Source organism: Lepisma saccharinum, chromosome 18 (assembly GCF_977018435.1).
Source record: "Lepisma saccharinum chromosome 18, izLepSacc3.1, whole genome shotgun sequence".
NCBI lineage: Eukaryota > Metazoa > Arthropoda > Insecta > Zygentoma > Lepismatidae > Lepisma > Lepisma saccharinum.
This window is the reverse complement of record NC_139246.1, coordinates 42,517,299-42,530,206: the sequence shown is the minus strand read 5'-3', so window position 1 is coordinate 42,530,206 and position 12,908 is coordinate 42,517,299. Positions and strand designations below refer to the sequence as shown.

The 12,908-nt window shown below is 36.5% G+C and overlaps 1 protein-coding gene across 3 annotated transcripts in view; it reads left to right on the top strand.

Annotated features, from left to right (window-relative positions):
* The window catches only part of LOC146002028 (venom protease-like), an 84,704-nt gene that overhangs the window by 45,823 nt on the left and 25,973 nt on the right, over nucleotides 1-12,908 (top strand). For all 3 annotated transcript variants that reach the window (XM_083139739.1, XM_083139740.1, XM_083139738.1), the window contains exon 4: nucleotides 11,929-12,035. In XM_083139739.1, coding sequence (XP_082995865.1) covers nucleotides 11,929-12,035 — 107 coding nt within the window. The remainder of the gene's footprint in view (nucleotides 1-11,928; nucleotides 12,036-12,908) is intronic.

The window sequence follows — 12,908 nt, the reverse complement described above, 5'->3', positions numbered from 1 at the left end:
ATCCGAGACAACAGCAATTTTATATGTGTGTTTCATCAGGATCATACCAACCTCAAACATATACATGATGAATATGTAGGCGGGGACTTGAGCTACAATGATTTTTCTAAGTTTTGCAGCAGGTGCTGGAACCAGGACAGTTATGGGTTTGTCACAATTGATATGACAAGAACACCCAATAGTGGCAAATACAGAAATAAAATCAACAATTTTCTAGACATTGAAACATATATAAATAAACATGAAAAGGCCAATAATTGATGATCTTAAATTAAGAGATTATCTTGTAAAAAGATTTAAGGGATGGAAATCAGAGAACCGAGGAATTTATGAAAAACACAAACAAACAGAACAGCCTGTAATTGATGCTATTCATAATTTAGGTAAGAATATCAAAACTGTTACAGAGCAAAATCAAAATTTGATCACAGAGCTTGTACCTGTAGCTGCAAGGAACATATTAGATTATCCATTCACCCCACTTTCCAGTATTCATACACCTAGTCCTATTGCTCCTAGAAGAATTGAAGCTACTCAGGATCCTATTGAATTGGGTCTTCTTGCTCAAAAATATTTAACCACACCTAAAGACAATAAAGATGAGGTGTTTGGCTTATATGCTGACACAGAGCTTGATGGTAGCATCATACATAGAATTGGCAATTTCAGAGTAACATTTATGGGAGATGATATAATTGTATATTCAGAATCTCAACTTGGAGAAAAAGGTGCTTTTGTTAAGTATCTCGGAACACCTGGGTTGTGGGAACTGATGACTAGGAAAAGGCCTGGCAGCTATACAGATCAAGATTATGAGGATTACAAAGAAATATTAATAAAATCAGATGCTCTATACCAGAACAATGATCCCACACAAAAAAGAGTCAAGTCGAGCAGTGGGGCAAAATACAACAATTTAATCAAGCCCATATGGTCACAAATCAAGACTGGCAGTGGAATCAAACAATACAACACCCTGCCTAAAGAATTTGTGTGGGTTGATGATGTCAGGAAACTTGTAGATAGGTTATTGGTGATAGCTGGGGAGGAAAATGCTGGGAACCACAATTTTTACAATGAAAAGGTTGGAATTATGGACATGATAAGCACAAAATTGTCTAATTTTATAGTGAATGACACTAAGGGGATTGGATATCTTATAAAAATTATTAACACTCTACCACCTAAATTTTGGAATATTTCTGAGGGTCGGGGCTTGGTTAATGACATTATAAACAAGCTGCCATTTGAACTACACATTCCAGGTTATCAGTATTGTGGTCCCGGTACAAAATTGGATCATAGATTAAACAGAGGTGATCCTGGTGTTAATCCCCTAGATGCTGCTTGTAGAGACCATGATATTGCATACAACACACATTCTGATCTTGACAAGAGACATGTTGCAGATAAGAAATTAGAAGAGGCTGCATTTGGTAGATTTGTAAGCAAAGATGCATCTTTGAGTGAAAAAATAGCAGCATTGGGAACCACCATAGCTATGAGCACCAAACAAAAATTGGGGTGGGGGTTGTGAATATGTATATAATAAACCTACAATGAAGGCCAAGGGTGTTATGTATCAAATACCTTATGCAGGTCTCAAATCTCTTGGGCCTATTGACAGCCTTTTGACTAAAAAGCAGCGCAAGAAAAAAAATTCTTGTCTTGCAAAGGGTCATGGAATGAAATTGTTACTTAGTACCCCCCAATTAAAAAAATTACAGCAATCAAGAAAACAAATCACATGTGGGGGGATTTATATTTACCATCCCTGCCATCTTAGCTGCTCTCGGGGCTGTGGGGAGCTTGGCGGGGGGATCAGCTGCCATAGCAAAAACAGTAATAGATGCCAAGAAAAATAGGGCAGAATTAGATGAGCAGAAGCGCCATAACCTGGCCATGGAGAAACAAGGCAAAGGTGTTAAGAGAGCCATGAATAAGTTTAAAAAAAACAAGAGCCGCTTACAAACCAAGATATTGAAGCTTTAATCAAGCCACTGGGCATCAAACATTTTAGAGGTGTGTACATGTCTGATTCTTTGCCAGAACAACCACTCAACAAAGAATGTGGCATTGTTAATTTGGATGAGTACAAAAATCAGGGCACTCACTGGATTTGCTATCTTAAATATTTAAAAAATGAGGCATTTGTGTTTGATTCATTTGGAGGTGTTCCACCTGAAAATTTAATAAAATATCTAAATTCAGCTAATCTTTATTACAATAATGCCCGTGTTCAAAACTTCAAAGATGTTAATTGCGGACATTTGTGTTTATCTGTTCTTAGATATATGTCTCAAATAAATAAACCATCAATTGAAGATTTTCAAAAAGCCTTGTGGTATTTAAAACATCATGGGGGTATTTCATCTCACCAGCCAAAATTCAATATTGAAACTCAAATTACATGATGACATTGTATATCCCAAAACAATAGCTCTCAGGGCATTTTATGGCATGTACCTGATCCCTAATATTACACACCACAACAACACAATTGCAGTAGGGGATGAAAAAATTGTCATCACTCCAGGGCAATATAATCTATCCACTCTAAATGCTCAATTACCCAGAGGTATAGTGTTAAGTCAAAATTCTGTCACTCACAGAGTAGAGATTGTATCTGCCACAGAAACAGTGGATCTGGGTACTATAGGAGAGCTGTTAGGCTTTGAGAACAACACAAAACTTGAACCAGGCATCAAACACACTGCTATGAATATACCTAAATTCTTAGCCATAGAGACTCTGAATATTCACTGTAATGTGGCAGAGGGTATGATCACCAAATCAAATGGCACAGGCACTCACAAACAAACTGGCATCATTGCAACATTCAAGCCTAATTCTGAATTTATGGAGCCTATTATCTACAATCCATCCCCAGCACTATATTTTCCTGTGTGCCATAATAGAATAGATTATATTGAATTGATGGTCACTAATGAAAAAGAAGAATTAGTTGATTTTGCTGGAGCCACAACAACTGCAATCATAGAGATTAATATTTAAATAAAAATACATACAAGAAAAAAATGGAAAATATTGAGAGTTATGAGCTACAATCTTTCCCCCCAAACAGGAGGACATTTGCAAATTTAAATCAACCCAACACAGAGATTGAGGTTGATCTTGATGTAGGGGATGGATTTATACACCCTCACAGAGCAGATTTATACATCAAATTTGATGTTGTAAAGCTCGATGGAACAGATTATCCGGCAAATTCAAATATAAGATTGGCTGATAATTTTGTGCCCCATCTATTCTCTGAAATTGAGATCAGAAAGCATGGCGTTGTTATAAACAGAGTGGATTATCCCGGCATTACCTCCACAGCTTTGGCCACATTAAAATTATCCAAAACCGAGGCTTCATACTACAAAATCGGTGGATTTGAGGCTGGTGATAAGATATTATCTAAGAACCACACAGTGCTGTTCCCCATGCGCCTATTGCCAGGATTCTTCTCAGATTACAAAGATATTATGTGGAAGGGTGGTTTAAGAATCACATTTAGAAGAGCTGCAAATGATAACAATGCTTTGATGAGGTACAGTGCAATAAACTCTACAGGGGAAGTTCTGCCTAATACCCTGCCAGATGCAGGCAAATGCATTATTCAGACTATGGAGTTAAGAGTGCCAGTTGTTGAATATGAGGCCAGTTATGCTCTTAAATACAAAGCTGATATAATAAAAAATCCACAGGTACTTTTACAATTTTATACATATCAATGCGTACAGAAGCCCGCATCTGGTACATATTATGAGTTTGATGCTACAAATTCATTCTCCAGCATACAATATGACATGCCGGATTTTGTAGTGGTATTGTTTCAGACTGGAAGACACAACAATCAGGAAAAAAATTCAAGTAAATTTGATAACTGCAACATCAAGAACATATATCTTAAAAATGGCAGAAATAAGGTCTTTCCTAGAGAGAATTATAATTTAGACATGTCCAAGAATGATTTCCTTAAATTATATGAGGCATTTTCGGCATTCAAAAGAGTCACTACTGGCAATACTGACATGTATTACACACCAGATGAATTCAAAGCACAGAGACCCATGTTTGTAATCAACACTTCAAAAAGGAAACAAGTTGTGGTGAATGACAGAACAAATATTAAAATTATCTGTGAATTCCATGAGGCATTACCTGATGACACCATATGTAGTGTTATTCTCATAGGTGAAAAATCATATGTTTATGATGTAAGGAATGAGAGGGTCACAGAGCAATTCTAGAGGGTCTCTGCATATTACATTGTTTTAATATTAGATAAACAAATTGAAGCTGGTATCCAATTGAACTTAAACCAGAAGTAAATATGTGTGTGTATGTATGTGTGTATATGTGTGTATGTGCGTGTGTCTTGGCCTAGTTTTAAGTGTGGCCAAAAAAAATATCAAGAGGGGCATATTTTTGACAAGTTTATGGACAACAATCTCACAGAAGTGCCTTTTATAAGTGTAGGCAAATCAATCTGAGAGGGCTCTTCATTTCTCAGGAAATTCCCGAGGGCATTTTTACAAAAATCTTGGATTAGACAGGGTTCCACACTTGAGCAAAAAGCTCATATGGGCATGTTGAGCTTGTTTTAAGTGTAGGTAAATCTGCTTGAGGGGGGCTCTTCATTTATCGAGCTGGTTATATATACTTTCCCACTACTTTCTGCAAACAAAAACGCCGACATACTTATACGTCAGACTCCAATTTAGACACGAAATACACAACTACACGACTCGACTGTCTACGAAACTTCATCTGGACAAATTTTCAATATGAATATTCCTGCCGTCTTTCAAAGCTGCTTCTGCATACAGTTAGAATGCGCTACCACCAGATGCTACCTCGTGTGCGACATTCAACAGCTTCAAAAAGGCAGTGACAAAAGTACTTTTTAATGAACAGGGACAGAGCCTCAATACACATGAGTAGATTCAGCGTGCTTGCGTTGAAATCGAAACCAAATATACGAGCAGACTTGAACCAAAGAATAAGTAAAATTGTCTTTATCTGTTTTATATTGTTAGTTACCGAAATGTTTAGTAGGGATAAATGTAATTGAATACTTGTATATGTTAGAGTAGTATTGTATTTTTTTTAAAAAAAATTGTTTGTTTCATTGTACACTTCACAACATCTTATTTGACCGCCCTGAAAAATTTCAAAGTCCGGAATTCGTAAATTTGGCAGCATAGCGCTTCAGAGCCAACTAAGAGTAGCCAACTTTGCAACATTTCTTCTTCCTGAATGAAAACGCTCGTGATTTTTTTTTCATTCTTTCACATTCCATAAAGTAAAGATACCCTAAAGCAGTAATAAAATATATGAGTAGACAAAAAAATGTTAAGTAGAAATACGAATGTTGAAAATATTTCAAGATTCTTCGTTCTGAATTTGAAAATAGGAAAATGTATGTGCATTGTGCAACACTGAACAGGTTCTCATCCACCTGGAAAGAATTGCGGTCACATTTGAATGCAAGAAGGCAAATTTATGATGATTTTATGCGAAATGTTTAGTAAAGATACCTTGCACAACACCAAACGATTCTGAAAAGTGTGTCTTTTCCTTGGTTCTTGGCGAAAAATGGTTCGAAACTCAGACACAATGTTCCTTCAACTGAGATTAACGTGTTTTACTGAGTGTTCTGTTAGCAATCTCCTGGAGTAGTTGGTTAGATGACATCACTTTCGTTTTTTTACTGTTTTCGTCAAGATGGAAACATCGTAGGTTCAAATTCCACCCTTTCCTTATTATTTTTTCCTTTATATTTACCGAGTACGAAGTGTTCTAATAACGTAATATAATATTATATGATATTACTGTAAATATTTATGCGATGCATGCTCAGTAGCGGCGATTGGGTTTCAAAACTGAGGGGGCAAGGTGGGGGAGGGGGGAGGGCAAGGACAGTTTCTTTCCCTTGGTAGATATGTTAAGCATAGTGCTGGGTCATCTGCCCCTCCACACTCCATAATCGTCGCCACTGTACATGCCTCAAGTAATGCTTCTACTAATGTTCTTAATCTTTCAGTGGTTGGCAGGATTTTAGGAAATACTTTTCCCTTCATTCAGCTGTTATAAGTTATCACATATTAAGAACTTACATGTCAACTTTCTGCATCCGGAAATGCTGGACATAAATCACATAAATATCAACGGAAATATCCAAGAAACGTAGATAAGCATTCTCGTCCAAAGCCGTTTACTTCCCGAACAAGATTTTGCAAAGAAGTAGGTTTGAACCCATGACCTTCCATTCCATAAGCAAACGATCCCCCTACACCACACGGTTCACGTTATTTTATGCACTCGGTTCGGATCCCACTTTAAACTGTAGGTCCAGTCCCGATTAGACTTACTATGCATAAAGTTGACATAAAACACCAAATCAACCAGTTCATCTCCTTTCAGAGTGGGCATTCTACGATACTGTAGTCGGTCAGCATCCGAAAATACAGTTCTGCTTCGCGTATACCAGAGTGTAATTGCATTTAATATTGTGACTAATTTTACTTTAAAACTACAGATTAAAGCGATAATAGTGTCCAGAAAAAGAACCTCAAAGTAGATCTTCACACAAAGTATTTTAATACATTGCCAAACATTTCAGTTAAGAATAATATTATGCTTTTCCAATGATCGTATTTTCGATTCATGGTGAATTTGCTAAAAGGACCATGTCAAGAAATCTAAATATGTAAGTTTTACGAGTAAATGCATTTAAAATGCACGTAACAACAGGGGAGGAGAGAAATAAACCTCAAAAATAAGTAAAAATGCAACAAAGACTGTTAAAAATACTGACAAATAAACTAAAAGCCAAAAAAGGCCGAAAAATGAAAAAAAAAAAATGTAAAATAGAAAGTGTTTTCCGGCTCTAACTGAAGGGAAACGGACATGATATCAGGTTTAGCATTGTTGTTAAGGGTCAGAGAAAAAGTTGATTTTTCATCAACTTCAGGACCCTAATTAGTAATTATGACCATTGAAAAAGTTGGAGGTAGCTTACTTAAAATTTTCTGGCTGAGGGATTGTATCGTCCCATATCTCCACTTCATAATAAAGAAAAACATCAAGTTCATATTTCGAAAATGACTTGGAGTTTTCCACCACGAAAATATGTTTTTCATAGTTTGAAGTTCGTAAGTATTATCTTTCAAGGTTTCCATTGTTTTAATTTCAAACATATTTTATATTTCATACGTTGAATATCCATTTCCTCTCTTTTTTCATACAGTCTTTGGAAAAAAGCTGAAGTTTCTTGTCAAACGGGGTCTGGTTCAAATGACTCCTTTTCGCTCTCCTGTTCCTACTTTAAACAAACAACAAAATACTTCTCAAAACACGGAATTTTTACACAATTTACAAAATATGACAAAACGCCAGTAGACATGTTCATCATTTTTCCCTTTCAGCGTTTCTCGATTTTATCTGAATTCGTTTCCTCATGAAAATTGCCATGAGGAAATTATAGACACGACATTATGTGTGAATTGGTTTCTTCAAACTGGTAGCAAATTTTAACCTGGAGAAGAGGTAGCGTGCCTGATTCTTACGAGGGAGGTCGTAGGTTCGATTCTCCACCTAGGCAGGACTTTTTTTTTTCAGGAGTATATCGTTGGGTGTAAAGTTTATCCACCGTGCTAAGAAGTTAACATTGGTCTCTGTATTTCACGAGAGGAAAGGAAATAGTAAGAGAAAGTTATTTCGATGATAGGAGGAAGTCACATGCCACGTGGAATGCGCAGAATCAAGTTAAATAGAGCTAAGTCTGTAATGGTGGTTTCGAATATTGCAAAGTTAGTGCGGAAAGTTTGTTATATCTGATACTCGTACTTTCTGTTCAAAGAAGACAAACATTTTAGATACAAAGCAGTGAGGAATTAACGATCATTATGAGGTTTTGAATTTTTTGTTTGTCACTCACTATATAAATACTTATTAGTAGTTTCTTATCGAATCGGCTTTCGTCGCAATAACAATTTATTTATGTTAATTAGCGATTTACTATTAGTTTTAGACGCATGGTAAGATGGTGGTGAGGGGATTGACAACAGTCATTACGAAGGAACGGACATAAAATTACCAATCTTAGCAATTTGAACTCATTAAACGCTCTCCTTCGTTACAGTACTGCACTACATCACTACTTAATATAACTGTATATCTTTTTTTTAGTATATCGAAATCAAATAATCAATATTTTAGTTGTCAGTGAAGAACATAACTTAAATAATATTACATTTTGCTTCCTGAATACATATATGTGATTTGTGAATTAATCATGATGTGTGTGTTAACACAACATATGAACAATAACTAAAAAGAAAAGTTTTAACTTTAAATCCTGGAAATCTTCAACTTATAAGGGGAAATATGCGCAGAAGGGACGTCCCTCAAGTGTGCATCGGATTCATTTTTTAAATATTCTAATATCAACGGTATCTGTTCAGCAAACAAAAAAAAAGAAAGAGGAGAGGGTGAGATTTGAACCCGCGACCTTTCACGCTTGATGAAAAATAAGGATAGCAAACTTGATGGCAATTTCCTCCAGGTGGAGAAAAACTCTATTCAGTGTTTCAACCCCCCCAAATTTCAAGTCGAGCAAGCAGAATCGTAAATATCCTTCAAGGTTCTTTTTACAATTTATTATTTCTGTTTGATTGTGTATTATAATACCGGTTTATAGTTTCTAAGTTCATGGAAAGTGTTAAATTGAAAACCTCTCACCGCAGCGTTTTTCGTCTAGTGGAAGGACCTACTCAAAGTTGGCTACTCTCACCTGGAGCTGAAGTGCAATGTTGCTAAGTTTACGATTTCGGAACTTAGAATTCTTTCGGGGCGGTCAAATAAGATGTTGCGAAGTGTACAAGTTTTACGGGTTGAGTGGTAGAGCAGCCACGGGCTGAACTTGGCCCATGAATAGAGAATTTCGAATTTCTAACAGACTAACGACAAAACTTAATCGTATATAATCATGTAAGTCTAGTACAGTGGGATCCATTAGTATTGCTCGGCAAATTATCCATGACTATTTTCATTAATTTATCTCATACATCTGATGTGTTTTTAAGCGATGGATTTTTATGTATGCTGGTGTAGAAGTTGTCAACAGCTTGTTATGCGTTATATTTAAATTCTTGAAGCTCTTATTGGGTCAAATAAAGTGCACGAACATGGTGATGGACAATTTGCACGGTAATACTCATGGATCCATCCCACTGTACGATTCGCCATCATTTCTCCACAAAAATCACTTGCACCTTAATTCCAGAAAATGCCTCCACCTAAACTAGTACCTGTATTTCGGTTGAAATATCGGATGAGAAATTCAAACTTTCTAGGTGCAAATAAAGTTTATAAAAAGTAATAGAACCATACCACATCTGAGGGTAAGTTCATATTATCCTAGTGCAATTTCTCCCAAAAGTACCTTACACTTGAAAAAAAATAAAGTGTACTTTTATGAACATATAGGGTAATTTGTAAGGTATTCAACAATTTAATTGAAAATGAGATTTGACTACTGAAAAGTGCCTAGAACCAAACCCACGATCCATTGATTACAATGCAGTAGCTATAACTACTACAGTAATATTTCCTTTCCTGGATTTTTAATGTATATTCATGGGAACGGAGATCATTATGCAACTCGACTGTTCCAAGTTTCATATTTTATTACTTTTCTCAGCATAAATATTGCTATTCTTACGGTACAATATGTGGGAAATGACGTAATCTGGACTGTAAGTTTCCATTCTGGGTAATCGTATGTGAAGTGCAAGGACAGGGAATGTACGTGATCTAAGAAGAAGCTAGGGTAGATTTTAAACATTTGGAAAGATACCGCGAAACTACTAGCATATTTCACAATATAACTTTACTTTTTTAACTCTCATATCACTAGACCTAGGATTTTTAGGTTCTAAAAAGTGTTTTTAGGTTCCTAAAATAGGCTCTAAAAATCCTAAAATAGGTTCGAAAAACCCTAAAATAGGTTCTAAAAATCCTAAAATGGGTTCTAAAAATCCTAAAATAGGTTCGAAAAACCCTAAAATAGGTTCTAAAAATCCTAAAATAGGCTCTAAAAATCCTAAAATAGGTTCGAAAAACCGTAAAATAGGTTCTAAAAATCCTAAAATGGGTTCTAAAAATCATAAAATAGGTCATAAGATCTTAAGTTAGGCTAAAAAATCCTGAAGTAGTTTAAAAAAAATAGCTCAAAATTCCTGAAAAATGCTGATTAGGTATAGTCACCGGCAATGAAATTTGAACACCTATATCCTGAAATACGCACTATCTTGCATAACGTTATGTGTGTTGACTAACCCTACGGCGATGGCAGAACTTACCATTGGAAATTTGCTATTAAAATCCACTCTTCGCCGTATAGTTAAGCACAAATCTTTTTGCATGTTATCCAGTCAAACTCCGCAATTTTGTCTGTGAGGATCATCTTATATGCTGAAAATAATCTTTCAACAAAAACATAGTCAGTGACGCAAACTTCAATGCTGAAATGTTAGTTTGCCACAAAGCACCGAAGTGACGCGAATGTGAGCAAGACCGCACAGATCAGACCACTTTGGATTGCACAGGTAACAGTGGCACCAGATATTTTGCTTCGTTTAGAGCTTTTAAAAATCACCATGGACTTGTAGGAAGCGAAATCGAAAGAGAGTACTTTTCAAACACGTTCGTCACGTTTTCGTGACCAAAAAAGCAAATGTCTCTGTGTGACATAAAAATCATGTAAACCCTTTAAAAATATATAAAAACCTAAAAAAAGGCTTGATTTAGGCGCAACAACCTAAAATAGGTTCTAACAAGCAAAATAGGTTTTTTAGGCACTATAAAACTTCATCAGTTGTTGCATTTTTTAACGAAACGCTGACATAACTTATTATTTCTTACATACCTGTAAAGGAAAAAAATAGGTTAAAAACCTAAGATCCGAGGTTTACTTATCACAGATAAACGTGTAGGTAGATGTTGAACTCAGCGTTTTTTAATGAGCGTCTGCAAGTAGTTCTCGTATCGTCCGCTTGGAAACGGCTGCTTTCACTTCTACATCAAGCAATTTACAAGAGAATGTGCTGCTAATACGTTTATCTGTTCTCTCATATTACAAAATAAACTAATGATTAGAAGTAAACACAAGAGTTTTACGCAAGGTCATTTCTTTCAAATAACGTTCTTGAAATGTTTACCGCTAAAGTCAGCATGTTTCTGCATGATACACAAAGTTCGACTTAACTTTAACCACAATTTCCTGTTAAATTGCAGCAACCTCCTTTGATTGGTTCTTCGCTGTTGTATAGATCGTAGGCGTGACGCATAAACACGACTCTTCAATATACCCTACAGAAAAAAATACAACACAGATCTTGTAAGAGTGGAACTTCACCTCAATCAAAAGTCGATCCACACTACGAGGAGACGTGAGTGACTCCTCAGTGACTTCGGTGGATTGATTTTTCTTAGTAACCACTACTTCAAGAATTTGCCCTTACAAAAGGTTCAAACCCCGTTCCTCAATAGAATCCCTAATATAGGTGATTCGGAAAGAGCCAGTAAACGACTTCTTTTTTCACCCCTCTGAGTTTTGAAAGAACAAGTTTTTAAACTACCCGCCTTCTTAAGAAAACTGGCCTTCGGAGACACGTAGGCCAGCTCTATAGCCGGTTTCATTAGAAACTGAATAACAAATATTACCTTCACTATCCCATAAAAATAATATTAATGAACATATACCAACATTTAATAAAGAAGAGGATCATATACTAGTTCTACCATTACAACTTTACACGGTAGCATATTGGTCATGGCATAAATGCTAAGGAAAATGCTTTCGTTAAAAAAAAGCCTTAGAATTCCGAGTAAAGTGTGTTATTCTTGTTTCAGGTTGCCCTGGGAGAGCAGAAAGAGAACGGCGAGGTCGAGTGGTTCTGCGGAGGATCCCTCATAACCTTCAGCCACGTCCTCACGGCAGCTCACTGTGTGGTGCGCAGGTAAGACTGAGATGTTCTTTCAAGTAGAAGAGTTGAGTCGTTGCGTAATGTCTCACGAAGAGACTGGATGCACGGAACAAAGAATAAGGATTACCGAAGTGAAGAAGTGAAGGTCGCTCTCACAGCAAGGTCAACGAACCAAAATGATCTTTTTATTGTTTCGCTTCACGGCGATGAGGACGATTGAAAAATGATGAAGGATCACAGGCATAGGAACACCCATGCCCAGGCCGGATTCGAACCCGGATGGTTAGATCAACAAGCTTAAAATAAAAGGTGCCAAGTATAGATTTGGACCTTGTAGCAGCCATGGCGGCTGTAAAGAGCTTCGAACGAACGTTACTTCTACCACCTGTAATCTTTCGATAACCAACAGCTTTACCACTTTGCTTAGGACGAAGTGCTACTCCGGCAAGACTTGCTACTTCTCTTCTACTTAAGTAACCAAGCTCTGGCATTAAACACAGAAAATCTGTATCTGTTCAGAGGAGCGGTTGAAAATGCTTGAACAAGCAAAATTGTTAGAATAAAACGGGCTAATTACGGTATAATCTGGTTGATTTTTTAACAATTTACACAATTTGAGGCGAAAAAAGGATCATTTGAAGTCCTTTCACTTATCTCTCAAGCATTTTCTGCCGCTCCGCTGAATGGACAATGGCGTCAACTTAAGAGCCTCCATACGCGTTTGGGCTTATCTACCTTATTGCGGCTATATAATCGCCCTGGTCGAATTTTAACTTTAGCGCGTATACTTGCTCTATCAAAAAGGGCCTGAAAGCTTCTTGGAGAACAATTTCCAATAAGTACTTGATAAAGTTTCTACCTCATTCCACCAAATAAAACTGAAAAATTCAAACGATACTCAGCAAT